Source organism: Lepidochelys kempii, chromosome 2, assembly GCF_965140285.1.
Source record: "Lepidochelys kempii isolate rLepKem1 chromosome 2, rLepKem1.hap1, whole genome shotgun sequence".
In the NCBI taxonomy this organism is placed as follows: domain Eukaryota; kingdom Metazoa; phylum Chordata; order Testudines; family Cheloniidae; genus Lepidochelys; species Lepidochelys kempii.
Genome location: NC_136381.1, coordinates 228,902,018 through 228,926,254, shown reverse-complemented (window position 1 = coordinate 228,926,254; position 24,237 = coordinate 228,902,018). Strand labels below are relative to the sequence as shown.

At 40.5% G+C, this 24,237-nt stretch overlaps 1 protein-coding gene across 3 annotated transcripts in view; it reads left to right on the top strand.

Annotated features, from left to right (window-relative positions):
• Nucleotides 1-24,237, top strand: part of FAM171A1 (family with sequence similarity 171 member A1) — a 139,261-nt gene that overhangs the window by 67,745 nt on the left and 47,279 nt on the right. For all 3 annotated transcript variants that reach the window (XM_073334106.2, XM_073334105.2, XM_073334104.2), the window contains exons 2-3: nt 11,695-11,922; nt 18,893-18,985. In XM_073334106.2, the coding sequence (XP_073190207.1) occupies nt 11,695-11,922; nt 18,893-18,985 (321 nt within the window). The remainder of the gene's footprint in view (nt 1-11,694; nt 11,923-18,892; nt 18,986-24,237) is intronic.

Here is a 24,237-nt window from a genome sequence, read left to right as displayed (position 1 = left end):
CTGAAGCAGTAGAGAATTAATGCTCAGCAGCTGAAAAATATTAATGCATAACTTTACTCTTGTATTGATTTCTCACCTGTGTTTCGAAAGAATACATTGGTAAAGAGTAGATTTTTTTTTTAAAGCAGGATTACTTTTTCACGTCTAGTAAAGAGTGCATATGTAGACTGACTATAGATTATGAATAAAAATTCCCAGTTATCACTTTGAGCATTGACAGGTTCTTATCCCAAGATCAGGCCCAGTATTATTAAAATTATTATATACAGTAGTTGGGAACCCCAACGTGCACAGGTGCAACACTCACATGATAGGAACTCTTTTATATTTACAAATAATTTATAATACATTTAGCAAAGTCCCACACACTCTAACTCAGTAAAGTAGATAGCAATAATACAGAAAGTACATCTGAACATCCATACTCTCACCATCCCTTGCAGAACAACCTGAAATGTTAGCCATTATCTTCAGCACCGTCACCTTCCTTATCTTCACCAGTGGCCATCTCTGGCCCCTCCCAAGAGCTACATCTCTCTTCCCTACTGCCCTGGGATTCTACTTTTATAATATGTTACGCTGGCATTACCATGCCTAATGCATATTCAATAGGGGTTTCTCCCCCTTCCTTATCTGCATTTCCTCCCCTTATCAATGTTAAGGTATCCATTTTCTATAGGTTAGTGTATTTATGATTTCACCTATTATCATATATGTCAGTTCGTTGTCATGGCACTCTTGAGGTCAGATGTTCCATCCAAAATCTTCCAGAAGCTGGTGTCAGTTCATGTTCTGTGGTTGGCTGAAGTCATTATGGACAGAATTACCCCCTACATTCTACTTCCAGTTCCCCAAAACTTATGAGTTACCTAAGTTTATCTTTGTCAAAGTTCATGGGCCTCAAGCCTCATGCTAACTGCTGAAGCCAACGTCTTACAGGATACAAGCCTGTAGGTTCTTTGCATTACTGCTGAATATAATAAAGTAGAATTTAATGCAAAGCAGTTAATATAATAGAGGTAAGCTGGCCCACTGGGCTACAATTACATGTGTGGCAAGCTAAAGCCTTCAAACAGCAAAAAAAATACAAGTTTTGTAAATGAAATTACTGAGTGTCACACACAGTTCCTATAAAGATCAAAGCTGGGGCTGTTAATATAACTATTGCTATTCATGAGTTTCATAGTCATGCAAGTTTCAGGTTAATTATAAACGCTTGTTTAATCACTTTACAATAGGGCATCAGAGTCTCATCTAGGAATTATGCATATAGCTCTCTTGCTTTTAAATTAAAGCAAATTCCTACCATTTTTACAAGAAATTAATTTGTAGTAGCTCGGGATTTGCAAATCCCCTTTTATACATGGAACAGTCAAGGGATGAAGATTTTCAAATGATCCCTCACCCACCCAAGTACATGCTTCTGCAGTAGCCTGGCTGTCACTGGAAATGGCATAGGAGTACTCTAGTTTACCTTCTGCTCAATTAGTTTTTTGTGCCTCTGGTTTAGAATACACATTTGCGTATTGTTAATATACAGATATATAAGTTGGGCTAAATTAATGTACTTTTACTTTGATTTATAAGGTGCCAGATTACTGCAGGAAGCACATACACAACTTAATACAGCAGAGTATTTTTTGTGGGGGGGAATTCCACCATAAGACAAAATTGCATTTCCCTTTAGACAAAAGCCTTAGAGATAGGCCTTGCACTGTGCCCTAAACACAAACTCTGTCAGACTAGCAAAGGGACTCAATGTAGGGCTTAGATTTCAAGCAGTAGTGAGGCTAGGCACTACACCTTATTTTGCCTTTGAGTTCCTAGGAATGCAGACTCCTAACAGGTGACTCTTCATCCTCATTATGGGGCTTGCAGGCAACTCTAGTGTGCTGCTGATCCATGCCCATGAAATCAAACTGCAGAAGTATAGGGTCCCCAGATATATTTACCTGCTAGCCTGTGAGCTTTGATAGAAAATTTTCCCTGTCTTTCTTTTCTAAGGCTGGCCAGCTATTCCATTTTATTACCTCTTTGTCTGCAAGGGACTCTTTTCACACTATTGCTCAGGGGAGTACAATTTATTAGGTGTGGGGTGAGAATGCCCCCGACATAGTTGTGTGGACCAGGATTCAAACGGTGTGTGAATCCTTGCTGGCTTTGTTTGTTGTTTTTTCTTTGACATAAACTTCTTCAGATTCTCTTCTCTAAAAGACCTGGGTCGTCTTAATTACACATCTAGCTGCATCCAGTCCAGAGATATGGAAAAACCCCAAGTTACTCCAAACAAAACTGTCTGCATTTAGCACTGTAAAAGGAGGGAGTTTTAAGTACAAGGTCTCAAGAGAACTTTCCATTGGCTATAAAAGCCTGCCTGGCAAGCTGAACGAGTGAGTGGTCAGCAAACAGGTGCTTATAGTTGCCTGCTTAATACATTAAACTGTACTTGTATGATATCAGTTACCTAGTTTTAACCAGGATTTGTTTAGCTGCTGCTTTTGTTTTGGTTTGTTTCTCAAATTTTGTTAATAAATTGCCTGTTTTGGCACCTGACACTTTTATTGGTAGAAGTTCTGTTCAGTCATTGCCACGCAGGAGCATTGTGACAAGTCACTGTGAGGTTTGCTTTTGCTGTTTCATGTGCTTGCATATTGCTCTTTACTAGATAAAGTTAACAATTGAGAATTATAAAGAAGTTGATGACAGCATCAGAGATCGTACAGATTCAGAGATCAGATGCAGACCTTTCGAGCTAGATCCTCTGCTATTGTAAATTGGCACAGCTCCACCTAAGTTGATGCCAATTTAGAACTAGCTGAGGTCTGGCCCAGGTGTTAGCAATCATGTCTTGTGACCCACAAAGTATACCTCCATTTTCCTTTCCTCTTTTGATTCATAGATTCCATGGCTAGAAGGGACCCCTTGGATAATTCAATCTGACCTCCTGTATAACACAGGCCGTAGAACTTCCCCAACATAATTCTTACAAAACCAAAATAATTCCATGTGTCAGATACCCCTATAGCAGGATCGGTCCCTGTTTTGTACATGTTTTGTCTGGTTTTGATGTGGATTCTTCACAGGCTTGCTTGATTCACTATTTGATGTGGTTCATGTAAATGCAGCCTACCAAAACCACTTTCATTAGCCAATTCAAAGTCCATATGTTACTGGCTGTTGGATACATTTTTTTATACACACTCTTCCTTTCACCACACACAGCCACTTGCATACTCTTACTCTATTATTTTAAAACCTCAATTGTCGGTAAAAAAAGACTTCTTGCTACTACATGTTTAAATGAGATGGCAGTATTAAATACTTGAGCTGGCATTTGTGACAAGAGGGTGTGGAGCATTTCTTTATCTATAAAATATTTCCCCCCAGATAGATGGAAATCCTATTGTTCAGAAAGGATGACCTTACAAATGGACCAAAGGTTTAAAACAAAAAGGAAAAACTTACCCATTTGTCATGTAGGTATCAAAACCAAGTGTGGTGTTAGTAAACTTAAGATGTGTGGAGGAAGTAGCTTTAAATAGGGTTCATAACTGCGTTGTTGGTTTTGTTCTTTGTTTTTTTTTTTTAAATGAGCAGACTGTTTTCCTTTCCTTTCTTTTTCTTTAATAACAATGTAGGAATTTAAACAGTTTTTAATTTTGTAATGTCCTGAGTTTGTCCCTGCTTAGGAAAGTCCCAGAGGAAAAATTCTGCTGTAACTAAGATGCGTAATAATTACTGCCTTGATTCTGTAAAGCTTATCAGAAGCAGACCTCTGCCCAGTTGACATTGGTTGGACTTTGCACAGATATAGAAGTGTGTTCTCACAGATCAGTTTGTAGGATTGGGGCCTAAATCCAATAGGAAGCTACAGTTCTTCAGTGACTTAAAGTTACAACTTCATTCCATTGTTGTTTTTTCTTTTATTTTCAGTAGAAGTTCCGACACTTAGCATTTCTCAGGATCAGGCCTTTCAGTTGTATTTGCCATTATTTACTTATGTCAATAAAACCCAATAATTTTCAAGAGGCTGGTTTGGGAGACTACACTGACTGGACTCAGTTCTTGAGGAAACTGGTATCTGATAAAGGAAAAAGATGGTTCATGAAACATGGCATTGAGTGGGTTCTTCACATGAACTTTAGATTTAGTAAAAACTCTTAAAAAGATTGAAAAACCAGGTAGGATTTTAGGTTTGAATGTCAGTGTTTTGATTTGGCTATCCCAAATGATAACCTTGGGGATACTGGTTTTCTTTATATAGCTGAGAATAAATTTAGTTCAGGAAATGGAGAGTTATAGTTAAGGGACTGCTTTCACTCAGACTAGTAGTTTTTGGTTTGTCCTTGTTCTTGTAAAAACAGATAGGATGTGATTACTCAGGAGCACAAAGGAGTAGAACTGTAAAGGAGACACTGGCTAGTGGCGCTTGCTTGAGTGCACAACTGCAGTGGCTCTGATCCCGTCTCATGGATTAACTCCATATCTACCGCATTACTAATTTTCTGGTTGTTATCTGTAGTCCCCGTTTCCCTTTTAAATTTTTGAGTCCTAAGTCATAAGATTTTTCCACAGGTCTCTCTTAACATTCTATTGTTTGTAAGCAAAACATTTACAACTGCCAGATTTGCCACCCATCAGTTTTCAGATCTATTTAAACAGGAGTCTGCAAAGCCGAAAACAGAAGCTCTCTTACTCTGCTGTTTTATAACATATAGAGAAGACCTGAAAGGAGAGTGGCTGTTTTTTCAAAGAGGGTGGGTTGGGGATTTGGGTCTCATCTCTTTTATTTTTTCCTGGAAGAGCTTATGGATGACTGGAGAGCTGGTAGGACTATGTCACCCACACGTATTAAAGAAGCTACACCTGAGTGCATGAGAGAGTAAGGGACTTTTAAAGCTTAAAACTTTTTAAATTAACCACTATTTTACTGACAAACTGAGTGAAAATATCTTTTCCAAAGCTCCTCCAATTAATGGCTATGAAAGCTCCCACTCCAGTTCTTTAATCCTCCAGATAGACCTCTAGCAATATCCAGGGAGTCAAGCCTTGATGATATTCCTGAAATGTGAAAGTTTTGTTTTGTTTTTTTTTTAAAAAAAGCCTGAAAAAAAGATAGCTCTGCTTCCTTTGTATGAGCGAAGGTAAAAACTCAATCCCAGCACCCCAGCACGCCCCTTTGACTCATGTGGTGCTGGATCTATTCTTTTAGAGTATTTTTTTTTTGTCCTTGCTGTGATCTGGCAAACCAGGTACCAGCTTATGCCAAGGCCCCACTGAACACTGACAGATGCTGGAAACCATCCTGGTTCACCTGTGTTAGTATTGGAAGGATAGATATTAGAGTTGTAAGAAACTTCTTGGTGTCTAGACCTTATGAATAGCTTGTAGGATGCTGCATGTATTAGTTTCACTTATCTGTACGCTATGTTTTAAACCAATAGAAAATGTTTACATTGTAACCCTCGGTAACTCATCAAATCGGAAAGAATACTTCTGTAATTCAAATGCTGGCTTCCTACACAAGGTGTTAGGTTCTGCCCAACCAGAAAGCTTTTGAAACCAAATGCACCATTACAAGATACCAAAAGAATAAAGACTTTGTTAATTGCACTCCTCACCCCCTCCATGAAGAGGAGACCTGCACATGATGAACTCATCCCATCGGCTTGGACTCTGGGAAGAAGGGGATAAAAATCCCTGACCCGGATAAGCTAGGTACTTTTTTGCTGTTTGGACTCTAAAGGGCCAAGAATCATTAAGGATAAGGAAAAGACACCCCCTCCCCAGATGTTTTACCAGATTTAGCCCTAGAGGACATATGACGTTTGCTTATTATAGAATTGTTTATTATCTTTTGGAATCTACAACTGTAACTCATTTGTATGTGTTATATTATCTGCTTTAATCATGTACATAACTCTCACTTCTTTTTCCTAGTTAGTAAATCTAGTTTATTACAGGATAGACTACAAGTGTAGTCTTTGGTGAGAGATCTATGGTACAACTGACCTGGGGAAAGTGACTGACTGGTCCTTTGGGGAATAGTGTTATGATTTCTGATGTAAGGGACCATCAGTCACAAACACCAGCTTGCCTGGGTGGCAGAATAGACCAGAATGTCCAAGTGGACGGGCTGACTGTGACTCCATGTTAAGGCTGTTATAGTGCTAGAGGAGTTCACCCTTGATACTGGGTTGATAATATCTAATTCTAGAACATACAACCAGTTTGGGGAGTTTTTCTCTGCTTCTTAACAGTCTGCCCTGAGGTTGGCACTTACACTTGTGACTTGTTCATGACAATTGCATTCCATCATTCACCTCTATTTTTATTATATAAATATATGTATTACTTCCTTTTTCTCAGTATTCAATGATATTTTGGGTTGCTGTGTAAGGTGTTGTCTTTGTACACCTGCAAAATTTCCTCAGAGACCAATAGAAACTATTGCTTATGGAGGTGCCATTTCAGCACAGGGAAATTAGCAGTAGGAGTTGCAGATAGTTCAGCATTTTGGTACTACTACCATAATTTATCATCGATGGCTCTGTCTTGATGGGCAAAAATGGTGTATTTTTCAATCATGTTAACTCCCAACTAGAGTACACCTGGGCCTGCTAACTGCTCCCTACTAGGCTGCCATGTGGCCAGCTAATATGGTTTGAAACCTATTGGCTAGCATCTTAATGAGCATTAGGACTACAGTCCTGTTAAGCTAACTGAAGTGAACTAATGTGGATGAAAAACAGGCATTGTTACACACAAGTTGCATTGCTTTATCTTAAATTGGTTTAGAATCACACCTTAAGCTAAACCAGTACAACTTTCTCATGTAGACAAGCCTACCTGTCCTTTTTGCCCATCCAGACAGTGCCCCTGGGAGCATCTGAAAGAAAGGAGTTAGTATATAGCTGGGTCTCAGACTTGCTTTGGGCGTATAGCATTGCTAAGGCACTGTAATTGCAGATGCTGTGAACCTTAATTTTTCCCGCCCTTCCTCCAAGACCTTACCTATAGAATCAATAGACACTTCGTTTTCTGCTAGTTTTAATGAATGAACATAACTTTTGTAAATAAAAAAGCACAACACTAATATAGTTTTTCAGAAGACTGCTACTGACTCTTCTTCCTTAGAGCATATTCTCTGAGTACGTCTTTCCCCTCTACCCCACCCCCACCCCGTGGACTCTCTGCTTTCTGCTCTTCATCCGATTTTCCAACCATGTTGGAGTCTTCCTTTGAGTCCCATGTGTGTTTAATTCTAACGTGGCTCTCTGCTATGGTATTCTGGTAAAATAGAGAATAATTCATTTGCTACATCTCCTCTGTCTGTCTGCTTGATATTTCCAACTGACAGCTTTGCCAAATGTTTTAAATACTGTCTCTTCCCGAGTTCATACTGATTCTTCTAAAGCAGCTTTTACTAATTAAACACTCCTTTTTGGTGTATCTAATAATTCACTCTAAAACCTCACTATTAACTGGAGGTCAGACTATCTGATCTAGAATTGCTTACTGTCTTTATCCTTCTCTCTCCCCACCCTCCTTAAATCTCTCACTTCCGATCTCGTCCTTAAATAGAATTTACTCTAGTATTTCAGTTCTGGCTGTGATCTCTGTGCACCAGTTAGATTTCCTCTGACTTTTGCATTTTTGTAGAGATGATCTTGCTACGGGACCTCATTCTTAACACCATTTTGTTTTGAGAAAGCGTTTTCTGCAGCAGTCTCTCTCCTGGCTGAAGTTTGTAATCAGTCTGTTGCTGTGGAAATTATTGTGATGCTGCAGGTTCAGCATTCCTGACTTCACTGTTGGATTAGATAAGAAGCAAAAAGGAGCTGTGGGGGAGAGAGAGCCCTTGTTTAAGTAGGTCTTTGACCGTTCACAATGTGTCAGTTAAGATAAACAAGGGAAGAGGAACTGGATGTGTTTCAGTCTACAAGAGTTTTTCTTCCTCCAGTACAAAATAAATCAAATTAAAAAAAATCTATTGAAAAAAGAGGAAGGAATAGATAAAATCTGGGTGGGTGATCCAATGACATTGACTTGGAACAGCATTTCCGGTATATTTTCCTAACTTCCCAGAAGTGCTGTCCAATGGCCTTTATCGTACCAGACTGATAGCAGTATTCCCGGACGTGGACAGTCAGATCTAGCCCACCTTACTGGAGAGAAAGTTGCCTTGACACAGGGCTTTGTGTGGAAAAGAAACGGGGAGAGGAAAATCTGAATGGGGTGTCCTGGAGGAAAGGACCCATAGTCCCCCCACTCTTTTAGGAAAGAGAAAAAGATTTACATGTAGATATTTTTATTACTATCTTCATCACTTGTTCAATTCTAGTAGCAATCTCTATTCCAAAATTATAAATTTTGAGAAAAAAATCAATATGTATGACATTTTGTAAGTTTTCACTTCTGGTCTCCTCCCCTATTCCATTCTAGATCTCTCTTAGCACGTTATTAGTTCTAGTTGTTTAGAACTTTGCTTCTTACATTACCGATGTTTCTTGTTACCATAATATTCAGTTAGCCTTGTTTCCTTGCTCTCCTTCTTTATGCATGCCTCATTATCCTTTGCTGCACTTGTTCTTCTAGCTTTTGTTAGCATTTCTTTTCCTTTTGACTTGCCTAACAACTTGCCTGTCTCACTTCAGATCTAAGAGCACTTGTTTTCTGCAGATTTCAAAAATAAAAGCACATTTCCCTCCTTGCCTTTCTGCTTCTTAAATACATGTAGAAAAATAGTCTGTCTGTGACTAGTGTGTAAGGTGGGACTCCTTATGAGGCTGTTTGTACCATACATTAGTGTCCAGGTCTACTGCAGTACATATGTATGTACATTTTTTTCAATATATGTTGGGATTTTTAACTATTAAATGTAAAACTGGGAACTAAATCCAGAATATACTTCATGCTGATTTACTTTAAACTGACACCCTTGGTTGCCAAGTTACAAAAGGAGGTGGTGTGGTGATGATGAATTAGAATGGGATTTTTGTTTAGGGCTGTCTGGCACTTATCATTCTTGTGCTTGTAAGTGTAGTCTTTGACTATGTATACATGACCCCACAGTTCAGACTACAGGGGTGTGAATTGCAGTACGCACTAGGGTGCTGCGCCCTCACTGCTCCTGTGGACGCTGCTGGCACAAACTAAAAGGTATCTAGTATGCATTAATATGCTACATTAACACAAACTAATTGTGACAGATACGGTAATTTCCTGCAGTATCCTTGGGAGACCTTATTGAATTAAGTTTACATGACTTTGGGGTCCATTGTATTAAATGAATAGTTTATGTATTATTGCATGTAACAATCGTATGTAACTTCTCAAGGGGGGAGATGTGAGACCTAGGGATGCAAAGGACTATATTGAACAATATGCCAGACAAGAATGTGCCAAAGGGCTCAGTGGTTTTCCTGGGGAATATCTAGGGAGGAGTTAATGCAAATTCCCCACCTCTGGTTGTCCCAAAACCCAGCCTTTCGAAGCTATGCCCTGATGAGTGGACCATTGTCTGCTGATCACCTGTTGCATGAGGCTTCTATCAAAGGCCCAAACTTTACAAAAGAAAGACTCAACTATTCATGGTTGTTCTGGTTCAGAATCGGAGACAGTTTTTTGAATTTGTAATCATGGGGAAAATCCTGTTGTGGGTTTTAAAGGACTGACACCTACCACAGCCTGAGGCTGGAGTTGGGATGGCCTCAGGTAAACATTTTTTTTTTCATGAACGTAGGTTCTTTTATTGTTTTTAGTTGTTTGCTCTGTAATGCCTTCACCTTGAGAATAAATGTGCTTGCTCAGAAAGAGCTGTGTGGTAACTTGTGACTACAGCAATTATGCCATTCATAGACTCTGGAGAGAAAGCAAAGAGCATCTGCTGGCCTTTTAGGCGGTCTGGCTTGCTGGGGATAACATTGTGTAGGCAGAGAACTGTGAAGCCTTGGAAAAACTCCAGTCGGGAGGGAGGGAGGGAGATGCGGGCCTCTACCCATGAAAGGTGAAGGCTGAGGAACCGGGAGCCTACAGTGGGTGCCATCGAGGGACCACAGAGGAGGAATGCAGGTGCAATTACCTTGGATTGTGACTTCTTAGGTACCTTCTGATTTGCACCTTCAGGATCCACACAGGGGAGTTACAGTGCAGCACAGCACTCTAGTACATGCTGCAGTTCACACCCCTGTAATCCGAATTGCGTGGCCATGTAGACAAGCCTCTTGGGTCTAAATTTCTGAAGGGACCTAATATTTTCTTGCTGATGCAGGGCCCATAAGGAGAGGTGCTGTTACTTGAAGGATTTCATTACACAATGAAATCCTTCTATAAGTGTTCACCTTCACTAGCATACTCAGTATTATTTAACCACTGAAATTTTACAGCAATTTTACTTGTTCCCCTCTTGGCTTTGTTACTTGATATTATTTCTTGCTGCTTTAGTGTCTGTATGTACAGTTTGAAATAAAATGTATAATACTACAAAATATTTATACGTGCAACAGAACTCAATCCCACTTACTGTTTTATATAAAAGAATTGGTGTTTATTTATAAATATAGTTGAAGTGAAAATGAGGTCATGCTCTGTTCCTTCTGCAGCACACGAAGAAATTAGTTGCATTTGGAGCACAAGCAATGTGCTTGTCAGTGAGGAGTCTGGCTGAATTCCCATGAACAGGAAGGCGAGGGTTGCATCCGATTATCTCAGTGCTTTGGGGAATCGGGTATGTGGAGATAGCGGCAGCGAGTGGGAGAGCAGCAGATTTGCGTAAAATGGGAGAGTGGGAGGGATGGGTCAGGCCCGTACTTTGGGGAATGGAAGGGAGAGGATAACAGACTGTGAAGGGGAAGCCTGAATAGTGCTTTAGTGAATGGGTAGAACCATTGCTAGCACTTTGAGCACTGTTCTGAACCTAGGGCGTGACCGTTGAAGATAGCTGCTGCTGCTGTGGTAGTGGCTATTGGGGTGGGGTCAGTTGGGGACTATTGTAGGGAGAGGAAACTATCCTGGAAATAGAGGAACTTGGTAGCACCAGCCACACAGTGTGTGTCTGGCTTCTTATTCATCAAATGCAATATGACATAGCACATATTTTAAAGGCATAAGAGTGCCTCTAATTTGGACAAATAAATTGTACATCTGAAGGCACTTGCAGGAGTAGTTAGTTTCTGGAATAAGGACAAATTAAGCCACTCCCCCACCCCCCAGTAAAATGCACCATCGTGGCTGTTTCTGAAGTTCTAGTGTGGATAAAGTTGTTCTGCCTTGGACCATTGCTTTTTGCTGCTTATACTGACTGGTTGTCTTGTGCCCAGATACCAAGGTGATGTGTGCAGTATAAGCACCTCGATAGTCTGTGCTAACAGCAGAGTAAAGATCAGGGGAGCATGGCCAGCATCCTGCAGTGTATGACGGCACCCATACCTATAAATGATATATGTGAAACATTGTGCCTGGGCATGCAGTACTGCCAGGTGGCAGCTCTGTAGAGTTAACAAACCTCTCTAGAGGGCCATGACCTAAAATAGAGAATCATAGGTAGGGAAGATCAATAGCAACATACATCTGTGTGTCAGTGATTAGCATTGAGCCCTGTATCTCTTACTGTTAGCATCCTAGTTTGTTCTAACTACTACATATAACAGAAGTTTTCCAAAGGCTAATCATTGTGGTTGTCTGTCATTACAGAAGTGACGCTGAAGGTCCACGTAAGCGATGCCAGCACGCATCAGCCAGTAACTGAAGCCTTCATTGAGATTTTTACCAACCAGATTCCCATTGCCTCTGGAACCTCAGGAGCAGGTGGCACTGCCTTCATCAAGTTTCAGTATAAGCTGGGCAGTCAGCTGATTGTTACTGCTACTAAACATGCTTATGTGCCAAATTCTGCACCATGGAAACCCACAAGATTGCCTGGTAAGAGACGTTTATTTTTGTTCTGAGGTAAGACTTTGCATCTAAAGGAAGTTACAGAATTACGTGTGACTGACTTAACGCTTAGGATTGTAACCCTGGGTGGTTGTGGGGAGAAAAATATTAGAGGGGCACACCAACACCTCGCATCTGGACATCTTTGTAAAAGTTGATCTTTCTAAGTCCTCTAAAATCAGCACGCTTAGTCAGATTTCTTTTGAAATTTGGTGTGCTTCAGGAGGGTGAAGGGTAGAATTAGTGACTCAAATTTGGAGTCATTTGAGCCAATGGTTCCAGAGAGAGAAGCTCTGAAACAGGCACTTTAAAAAAAATGTTTGTAGGTTGGGGGAGAGGGGGTATAGCTAAAGAGCAAACTATTTGAGATGCCGGTCACTGTGGTCTCAATCTGTTGAGTTTTACCCAAGGCAGAGTGTGGCACCCACTAAATCTTTGGAGGACCCAAACTGAGAAAAATATTTTTAAAAATGTACTTTTTTATTTTTTTACACTGTGCATTTGCTAATGCAGAAAAATGGCTAACAGGTTTTCATTCCCATCATTTTATGTGGTTTAAAGTGTGACTTTTGTAAGTGCTCTAAAATCCAAATGGTTAATCAGATTGCTTTGAAACTTGGTATGCCTCATGGAGAGGCAGGGTATTGTTAAAAGAAAAGGAGGACTTGTGGCACCTTAGAGACTAACCAATTTATTAGAGCATAAGCTTTCGTGAGCTACAGCTCACTTCCTCAGATGCATATCGTGGAAACTGCAGCAGGCTTTATATATACACAGAGAATATGAAACAATACCTATTCCCACCCCACTGTCCTGCTGGTAATAGCTTATCTAAAGTGATCATCAGGTGGGCCATTTCCAGCACAAATCCAGGTTTTCTCACCCTCCACCCCCCCACACAAATTCACTCTCCTGCTGGTGATAGCCCATCCAAAGTGACAACCCTTTACACAATGTGCATGACAATCAAGCTGGGCTATTTCCTGCACAAATCCAGGTTTTCTCACATTCCCCCCACCCCCATACACACACAAACTCACTCACCTGCTGGTAATAGCTCATCCAAAAGGTCAATTGGCTGAAGGGTTCCCAAGTTACATGCCCCCAGAAAACCCAGTTTCCATCCGCTTCTTTGTGCTGTTAAACTGAGGGGTACTAATCACTGGGTGAATCGCAGACCTTGTTGAGTTTGACAATAAACTCACCTTGGATGGCTTTGAACTGACCCTTCTATTAACATAACTACAGATCAATTGATCACAAGCCCCCACCTAAGACAAAAGGAGATTTGCACTAAGTGGCTGGCGGTTGCTACAATTTGTGAGTCAAGGGTGGCGGTTTGATTTTGGGAGGAATGTGTGGTGGAAATTATACATGTGAATGCTTCCTGGGAGGGGAAGAGTATTAGGGGGCAGAGAAGTCGGGGGCGGGGAATTGAGGGGAGAGAGGTTTGGGGCTGCAGCGAGGGGAGGGGGGGTTATAGAGGGGCATAAATGGGGACAAATGAGAGAGGTTGGTATGGTTGGATCAGGGGTTTTCAAACTTAATTGCATTGCAACCCCCTTCTGACAACAAAAATTACTACATGACCCCAGGAGGGGGGACAGAAGCCTGAGTCTGCGCAAGCTACACTGCTCCAGGTGTGGGGGAGGGCAAAGCTGAAGCCTAAGGGCTTCAGCCCCAAGCAGCAGGCCTGTAACCTCAGCCCCACTGTGGAAGGCTGAAGCCTTTGGGCTTCGGCTTTGGCCCCAGGTGATGGAGCTTGGGCTTCAGCCCTGGACCCTAGCAAATCTAAGACAGCCCTGGTGGCCCAATTAAAATGGGGTCACGAACCACTTTGGGGTCCCGACCCACAGGTTGAGAACCACTGGATTAGATGTTTGTGTGTGTAGTTTTGTGTGCTGTCCCAGCTCTGCGCAGACAGCTGGCACAGCAGACCTTGAGCAAACCACCCAATGACCACAAGATCCGTTAAGGTACAAAGGCGCCCAGCCAAGTTTATTGTTGATGAAGCATGGTACAAGTATCCTGCAGACTCTACCGGACCACTAATACATGTATTCCTGTAACAATGGAACAGCTCAGTGAATGGCGGGACTTTCCGTTCTTCCCCAGGCTAGACAAATACATTTCTGGGATACATTTTTATACCCAATACAAACAAGTTATGTACTGCCCCACTGATGTAGTTAGTTACTGCCCCCTGACGTGGCTAGTTATCACCCATAACCTTGTACATATTGCTTCGATTAAAACATCTCTATTATGTACTATCATCCTGACCTTATCTTTTTGGGGGAGTGAGTGTGTTCCTGTTATTCTTGGGGAATGCTTTTGTACCATCCTTGATATCGGGGTGTGTTTTCATGAGTACTCTGTGCACATCTTAGGAATGTGTATATCTGTAATAACATCCTTCTTGACAGATTCTGTGAGCAGGTTCTGCCTCTTGCTCACAGCTTGTCTTAGCTAAAGTAGTAGTCAAAGCTTTACTAATATAAAGCACAGGCCTCATACCAGGCCTCTGATACAAGGGCTTACGTCTCGAGTTCTCTTCCTACTACAGTTGAGGGCTCAGATGAGGGAGGCATGGCACTTCCCAGCTCTGTCAGTGCACCCCAACCTTCCTAAATCTTTACTCCACAGCTCTGCCAGGGGACCCAACCCCTCTCCTCCTATCCCCCACTCCTCTGCCCCCCAATACCTCCTCCCTTTCCAAGAAGTATTCACATGTCTGATTTTCCCCCCAAAGACTTTGGGTGGTACATGGGTGTTGGGGTGCACTGGCAGAGCTGTGGGGTGCAGGATTGTTGGGGTGAATTGGCCGAGCTGTAGAGTGTGAAAGCTTGGAACTGACATCACTGCCTTCTTGACCTCTGAGGGAAAAGAAATGTGCGTGCTGCCAGGCTTGCCAGCATGTTGACTCTGGGAGATTCTTAGTACACGAGGCTGCAGAAGTTTGTGGGGAAGCAAGGAGTACACCATGGCATAGGGATTGTTGACTATGGGCTGATTTGGTTCAGTATTCAAATTGCAGGACATGATGTACACAGCTGCCTAAATAACATCTTAAGTCCTATCAACAACATACCTTTTTTTTTTCTTGTTCAAAAGAGTAGGAAATTCAGTGGCAAAATACTACACTAATGCAGAGTCAAAGTTGCTTGGGGGTATGTCGTCCACTTGCTGAACGCTGAGCTCAGCAAAACTCAAACTTCTGAAAACCCAGATATGCAGAGTTAAGGTTTCCCACGCAACCTTAACTCTGTCCTCTTTCAGCAGAGATCCAGTATGCCCATTAATACACACAGATTTACTCTGCCAGCACTACCTGAGAGCCCGAGTTCCAACCTGAGTCTCAATGTCAAAGCAGTGTCTACACAGCTATTTTTAGCGAGCTACCCAAAAGTCCCCCTAGCACAATTCTGTTTACCTTGGCTGGGCTTGCTCTGAGATGCAGTGTAGACATACCTGGAGAGGTTAAGTGACTTTCCCAAGGTCACACAGCCGGTCTGTGCCTCTTCCAAAACTGAAAACTGCTTTGGTGATTATCCTTTTTGTGTAAACTCCTTTAGTTCTACCAGTCACTGAAGTCTCAGCTTCTTTAACATTCTTCTTCTATTTCCTCAAGACACAACTGACCTATCATTAGTCCATGCATTGCCAATAGGCTCTTAAATGTTTTTCATTTTTCTCTTCCCTCTCCTGTTTCTTTTGAATAAAGCGTGCCTTTACATGGCATGTTTTCTTCTGATGTTAACCTTGGGAGAGGGCAATCAAATGTGATGCTATTGTTTTGATAAACCATTGGAATCTGATAAGGAATAGCTTTGTATACACTTTTATCAAGATTTTTTTTCTAGACAGCTGAACATTTTGGAAAAACAAAGATTTCTTTGGTTCTGGTCCTTCTCCCATTGAAGTCAATAGGCAATTTGCCATTGACTTCAGTGGGAGCAAGGATGCACCCTTTGTCTTCTTTACCTTGAACTTAATCCCTTTCCTGATTAAATGGCCACACAAAACATTGCAACTAGATATATGTAATGCAGATTCAGTATGGCCAAGTTGAAAACTTTCTGTACTTTGTCCCTTTTAGAGAACACCATTATTCAGTAGTGCAGGTCCAAAATATGTAGGTTTTATGGAGGATTTTTTTAATTACAAAACTGAATATTAAATATTTGATTTTTTCTTAAATATAAAGAACATTTTTTAATTTAAACATTCATGTTGGTGTTCACTACCCAGAGGTTGCAGCACTCTCCTAGTTCATGAGAACCAGAAAGTGAAGTGGACTAAAAATAGAAATGAAATTGATCAGTCCAAGCTGCCTGACATACCAAAAGTGAACAAACCGCATATTTAGGCTCTGATCTTGCATCACATGCTACACCTGCAGAGCCCAGCACCCAAATGGAGCTTAATGTTGGGCCACAGTTTAAGTGACTTCTCAATTAAGTTCCTAAAACTTACGTAGTAGTAATACCTAGTATATTGGGCAGGATCTGCTGTGTGCTTTGCCCCACAGACCAGGTATACCATTCCAGGAATCAATCAAGCGTGTTCATCTTATATTGGGGAGAGGGGTGGGAAAATTCACTAATAAAACATAACACTGAAAAGCTATGCAGCCACTGATCTAGTGATGCTCCTATAATAACTTAAGGTGCATGTGTCAGGGGTTGGTGGTATTTTCATAATTTGGGCACAAAGTAACTTGGTCTAAATATCAACAAAAATATTTACCATGATTTTGCCACTTAGTTGGAACTTCTGCTTAAATTGCTTAGCTGGAAGATGCAGGAGAGAAAGGATTGGGGAGGGAGTTGGGGAGAACTCTTTAAAAAAATTATTTTATGAACACAGCAAAATTCCCTCTCTAATTAAAGATAAATTTAAACACTGTTTGAACTATTTATAAGTGCATAATAGAAGAGACACTACTTATACTGCTTGTGTATCATTCATGTTTGGTTTTTTTAATGACTTTGGGAATTACCTTGAGTGTGAAAGGTGCTGTGTAATCAAATGCAGTGTATATGTATAATAGATCCCTCTGTCTGATGAGCCAACTCTTTACACTTCAAAAATTTTATGTTGTTCTAATAGAACTCTCCCAAGAACACAGTAGGAGGGACTCAGATTACCCAAAATAAAGGGAAGGTGTTGCCATTGATGTCTTCATTTTGGTTCCCCAAATGTTTCCAGACTACTTGATTTTATCCTGGGCTTCTAATGTAAAGGACATACTAGAATTTACATCTTGGGAGAAAGAGCTCAGGGCACCTCATTTGTCATGCTGAGAAAAAGCCCAAGGGAAGTTCAAAGGTTATCTATGCTCAGCATGTGATGAGAAAGACATTGGCACGTATTCTTGTATTCAGCTCTCCAGGGTGCTTGAATTACATTGGCTTTCACTCCTACAAATTAAATTACTGGAGTAAGAGCAAACAGTTTTTCTAATTGTGTGGCTTTTATACTACCTTCTCTATAGCTCTTCTTTTCATGTGCCTGATTTGTAAATCCACTTTGACATGTGGAATATTAGAAAGTTCTTATTATGAAATAGCTGCAATTTGAGTTATATTCAGTTTTATTCTGTGATGTCACCAATGCTCACGTGAGCTAATGAGGAGTTAAGTTTTATTAAGCAGACACGGTCAATGTATTTCTCCTAATTTAAAAATAACATTTAATCTTTTAAAAAATATTTTGACACATTGGATTTCTGTTTCAAGCTATGAACTTTTGGTTACAACAGGGTCTTTATTGGTGCTGTGGTAAAAGAAAATATTAATTCAGAGGAAGATTTTCTAAAGCTCCTAAAAGTAAATGGGCCCAGTGCTCCTAAATTACTTAGGGTCTTTTAAAAAATCTCCTCCTCAGTTTGTGGTAGCATACAAAATATTCTAGGCACTTTCCAAATGCAGATTAAGAGAAAACACCTGCATCAAAGAACATACCATCCATAAGGAATTCCTCCTCTTTCCCTCCTCCCATCCCTAAGGCACTGGAGCGGATGCAGAGCTGCTCCTTGCTGTTGCTACAGTCGCAGGGTGAAGTATGCTCAAGGACTGCTGTGTATGGAGCAAGGGATATGTACCACAGAGATCTGACATTCAGGTGTCTAGTGCCCACCCACACAATTCCCCTAAGAAACTCATGTGTGCTAAGGCAGATGAAACCTTTGTTTCACACTGGGCGAATCCATTACTGCAGACTTTCTGCATCCTAGCCATTTTCTATACCACATAGTAGAATCTGACTGGTTCTGCTGAATATAGGACCTTCTGTACTGGGCTGGTGGTGGGTGGGCAGGATCAGTTCTGTAAAAACTCCGGAGTATTTTGCAAATAATAAAAGGTCAGCACAAAAGCTTAACTCATGTTGATACAGAATCACCACAATACTTTTCACTTTTATAGTGCATTTCATCTAAGTACCTCAAAATACTTCATAATTAAGCCTTATTACACCTTTCTGAGGTAAGTAAAATCATTTTAAAGACTCATAGACTTAGGCACAGGTGGATTCCAGGTTTCGCCTAAGATTACGTATTAAGTCATTAGTGGAGCTGGAAATAGAAGCCAAGAGTCCTGACTCTGAATTTTCTGTTTTGTACTCTACTTCCTCTCAAGTGCGTTCCACTTCACTAGAGGCAGAAGGTGAAATATGTTGTTTGGATCAATAACAAATTACTCTGTCAACCTAGTTACTTGGTTTATAAAACACACTGGAGCAATTTTGTGTATACAAAATATTTGCTTTTCAGTCTTTTTATAGTAGGTTGAACTGACTGTCCTTCTAAGGGTAACAGAGGGAAAAAAAATGTTTGTATTCAAGAGAATTGTTAACAAAATTGAGAGAATCTTGGATTTAGGCATCTTTTTTTAATGAACTTTTTTTAAAAAAAAGAATTCAAATATATCCCACTCAAACCACTTTCCTTCTACAGTGTTTTCTTCTCTGAGCCTTGGACTTCTTCCTGAACGATCAGCAACTCTGATGGTCTATGATGACGTAGTCCAGATAGTCTCGGGATTTCAAGGTACGTTTGTAGATTTGTAAAAGTTGGAAGTGGAATTTAAAAAACAGTGGATGAAATCCTGGCCCTTCTTACCTTTTGGTATATTAAATAGAGCTAGAGATGAAAGTTCTAAAATCTTTATTGGCTTCTTATTCTGTCATCTAACGTCATGGAACCATCTTTAGTTATAAAACTTCTGTCTGCTATTCAGTCTAATTTGTTTCCTGCTTACTGCTGTGATTATTGTGGTTGGATTTAAAGAATAAAAGTATGAGGCATAGAGACCTCCTCACATGACCCAAAAATGCAAACTAATATAGGGGCAATAACAGTCAGGTGGACATACTGTTGCGACTTCTGAATGTACAGCTGAATAGCAGAATTGAAGGTAATTCACCCAGCTCTTTATCTGTCACTCAAGTACTGTAAATTAGACCCAGGTCTAATTTCATTAGAATGATTTGATTGACTGAGGTTAGTTGGTTAATGAAGCTCTTACAGATGCTTTGATAACCTTTAAATTAAAGCCAGGACCTCTTTCTGCCTCTTATCTTACCTGTGCATGCTGGTAGGAAACCGTGCAGTAGTTTTTCGTCTAATTTTTAAATATTCTCTTATCAGAAAATTAATGAAAAACTATGGCTGTTACTTTTCTTTACTGCTTTGTAATCCTGTAAAATGGCTATGCTCTGTGGAATATTAATAGAATAAGGATTTCCTAACATTTTTTATGGGCAGAAATCAGCCAGACAAAATAGGCTTTTCATAAGTGAAAACTCCACTGTGGAAGAATCACTAAACAGTTTATATAACTGATGGGACACTGTTAAAGAGGGCTGTATAACAACCCAGCTATAGTACATGCATTCTGCAGTTTGGGAGCTGAGGTAATGAATTTAATTAATAAAAGGTGGAGATTGGAGAAGACCTTGAACCCCAAGAGCCTTCATCAGATAAACAATGAAACAAGGGTTACAGCATTATTCTATTAGCGTACCGGTGTTAGAGATTCTCATTCTTCTGCAGGTTTGCTAACAAATCTCACAATTCACTGTACAACAAAAATCTTTTCATGGAAAATTGAGGCTAACAGCTTCCTTACAGCTTTCCTTGCTTTGCCACTTTGAATAAAATACCTGTCACACCCACCTGGTTGCCACCCCCACTTTTTCTCTTCTTCAGACATTCTGATTCAAGAAAAGAGGCAGGAACACAAGTATCCAAAATGCTATTAACTATGGAAACTGGCTGATACCTAGACTCCCATCTTCTCAAAGTAAAAACCGCTCACAGGACCTATGCTCTCTTCTTAACTTAAGAATTCTTATTTTTCTGTAAAAACCAACAGTGGACATCTGTATTTCTGTTGTGTTGAAACATGAATGGGGAACAACATAGGCATTTCATCAAGAGCTGGGAGGGCTCTCCCTAATCCCTACCCAAAACTTTTATGGTTTGATTCTTCACTCACTTACACTGAAGTAAAACTGGTATAGATTCAGTTACTTCAGAGGAATTAATCAGCATTTTCCCCAATGTAAACATAAGAGCTGAACTGGGCTTACTCAAGCCCCCGAGATGCTATACAGATTGGGAACTCTACGGCGCACTGATCAAAGGTACAGAAGAGCCTGCCCAGCACAGAAGTTACTAGTTGTCATTGAATAATTAATAAGATGAACACCTAAATATGCCTTTGAGACGTTTGTTTTCAAGTTTGCTTCCAACCTCATTCTCATGCTGAAGGTACAATCCACTGCTGCACTCTGGAAGTAGTTGCGCAGATGGAGTTTGTCAAGCATAGGCTCTTTAAGGTTATGCAGAGGAGTGATGCCATCTAAAAATGTGCTAAAATACCAGTTTATCAACAAGCAGGGTTGAGTACTCAGTTTGTGGGAGCTATAGATATCTTCTCTCTCCACTAATACATAAAAGTAATGTCAGGCATTCTTTACAATATCTTCCCTACACTTGCACTAGGCCAACCATGCTTCGAACGGTTATTTTGCACACATTGAAACACAAACAGCAGAGTGACTCCACACTGCATACCCTGAGCTGGATTATGGTTTGACCTGGCATTCACACTAAGGGCTGCCTTAAACCATTTCCGAGGAGGGGATAATAGCATGTGAGGAGGTGCAGAGAGGTGACTCTCGGCTGACGAAATAAGGAATGTTGCCAGCTTAAGGAGTTGTAAGCTCTGACAGCTGACTAAAGCGATGGCTATGAAAGTTGACAACCCGCTGTTTGTGCCAGTGTGTTACATCAACACTGGCACTTGATCTACAGAGCCTCTTCAAAGATTGGGAGAAACTTGCGCCCATTGCTGGTCCTCTGAGCCATTGGTTGTGGTGCTTTTTGTACTTAGAACCAAAAGTGCAGTTCAGTTAATTAGAGAGACAAGTTTTTCACCTTGATACATTTCTCCAGTGTAGAGAAGGCCTTAGCAATATGCGTATCTTGCACTAATAATATGTATTGACTCTTTCCACTAAAGAATTTCAAAGCATCTTACTTACAGAATTAAGCTGCATTTGAATGGTACAGATTGGTAAATATTACCATATTCATTTTATGGATTGCGGGGGGGACGAGGACGAGGCACAAAGGTCTTAGGTGATTTACCAAAGGTCACATAACCAGTCTGTCATCAAGAACTGAGTTTTGTCAGTCCTGTGGTTTAGCTAGAAGACACAGTTTGTACCAACTGTATAATCTATAGTATTTGAGGAAACTGAGATTGACTTTAAATTTTTTGCCCCTTTTGTAAAAATATTTTCAGTAACAAGTTGGCAGCACTCAGCTCTCACAGGCTGTGCTATATCGGGTTTCCATAAAAGATAATTTATTATTCTCAGTAAATTATTGTTAACAGGCTCAAAGAATTACTTTGTTTTTTAATTCTTAATTATGTGAACCTTCAGAAATATAATACTGGTACTTGGCAACTTGACTGATTAATCTTAATTATATCCATACACTGCAGCCTAAAATCCTGCAATTTTTGCATTGAACTGTTATAGAGATAATCCTAATTCTGCTTTCTTTTTTGTTGTTGTTGTTGTTTGTGGATGCTTGTCCATATGGAACATATACATATACAAAGCAGTGCAGGCAGAGATTGTTGAATGTTTGAACAGATCTGTCCCTGAGGTGCAGCAACTATTATCATATTGCACAGCACTGGGGAGATAAGTTTTTTGTTTTTGTTTTGTTTTTTTTTTTCCCTTGAATTCATTGAAGTGAATGTCTTTCGTCTGTAATGTTGCAGTTTTCCATTTAGGCCTGGAAACTGGCTAAGAGAGATTTCTTCCTGTTTCAGAAATGTGTTTAATTGCTGTATTAACCATTTAAAAGTAGTATTAGTTTTAAGAAACTGGTACAATTATTTCAAAAACATTCCAGTGATTAAAGCCCCCCCCCTTTTTTTTACTCAGCGTTTCCTTGCAAAATTATCAACTTTCAAAATGTTGCTTTTTAAAAAAAAAAAAAAAAAAGGTTCAATACAGTTGTGTTGGACAAATAAAGCTTTGTGCATGTGATCGGTGTTTGCTTCGTAGGCGGATGAAATTAAAGCTAAACTGTTTAGATCCATCTGTGTACAGATGCTGCAGTCTTTGCTCGGTGGCAACGCTTGAATTGTGTGAAATTCTGTGTTTTGTTGTAACAATAACTCATGTCTGGAAACTAATTAAAGAAAACTGAGAGGAGGGACTAATCTCCTGGTTAGTGGCTTAAGCAATTGTGAAAATAAGGCGCCTGACTTACCACTCGTACATCAGTTATCCTGTGAAGTAACTTGGTTGACTTCAGTGAAGTGACATGTATAAAACTGGTGTAACAGAGCGGCAGAACAAGCCCATCCATGTTATGGTTTGGGCATCTTAGAACGGTCATAATTTACAGTCAGAGCGGAGCATTGTTTGGCTCTTGATCCTGTGTCACTTAGGGAGCATCCTTTGAATATGGAAAAGAGCTCTTGGGAATAGAGTAGCTTTGCCTTCAACAGCTGTTTTAAATCTCCATTTGCTTGTTGTCTTAGAGCTTGCAGATGGGGCCTTGCTGTGTGCTGCAAAACAGTGTGAATGGTGAGAAGCCATTGAAAAAGGCTATTGGTTTCCTAAAGTGGATGTTTAAAGAAGACTATAATGTAAAATACTACATGGAGTTGTCTTAAATCCTGGTGCATTGGAAAACCTGCAGTTCATGTGTATTGATTTTGAATAAATGCAGATGAGTGTCTAATAATGCACACAATGGGATAACAATAAGGATGAAATCTTGAACGCAGAGTCTAAGGAATCTAGTTTTATATGGGTGGCATCTTAAGGATCTGGGGAAACCAATCTTCTCCTAACCCTGGGCAAGTGAATTGGGCTGGTATAGTAACTGTAGCTCTTCCTTGTCCGTGGGCTGGAGTGTAAGAGCCAAAAGATCTATGTACATTTTTCACTTCATCTGTCATAGAATCATAGAATATCAGGGTTGGAAGGGACCTCAGGAGGTCATCTAGTCCACCCCCCTGCTCAAAGCAGGACCAATCCCCAGTTTTTGCCCCAGATCCCTAAATGGCCCCCTCAAGGATTGAACTCACAGCCCTGGGTTTAGCAGGCCAATGCTCAAACCACTGAGCTATCCCTCCCCCTCCCTGTCCCCTCACTGCAGCCGTGTGCGGTGGCTGTGTAGGTCTGATGCGTACACCCTTACTCCCCTCCAGCAGCAGTGCCCAAAAGGAGTCCTTATGCAAGATTTAAGTGGTGTGGAGGTGTTTGCACTAGAACCATAGAAACGTAGAGTGGGAAGGAACTTCGTGAGGTCATCAAGTCCAGCCCCTGCACTGAGGCAGGACAAAGCAAACCTAGACTATCCCTGAGATGTTTGTCCACTCGGTTCTTAAAAACCTCCAATGATAGGGATTCCACAACCTCTCTTAGAAGCCTGCCCTTATAGTTAGAAAGTTTTTCCTAATATCTAATCTAAATCTCCCTTGCTGCATATTAAGCCCATTACTTCTTGTCCTACCTTCAGTAAACATGGCGAACAACTGACCACCATCTTCTTTATAACTGCCCTTAACATATTTGATGACTGTTACCAGGTTTCCCCCCACCGTTCTTTTCATAAAACTAAACATACCCCAGTTTTTTAACCTTTTCCTCATAGATCAGGTTTTCTAACCCTTTTATTCTTCGAGTGTTTGCTCATGTCCGTTCCACATGTTGCCAATTTAGCTACTTTCTCACTAGATTTAGCGACTTCTTGGTTTCTCT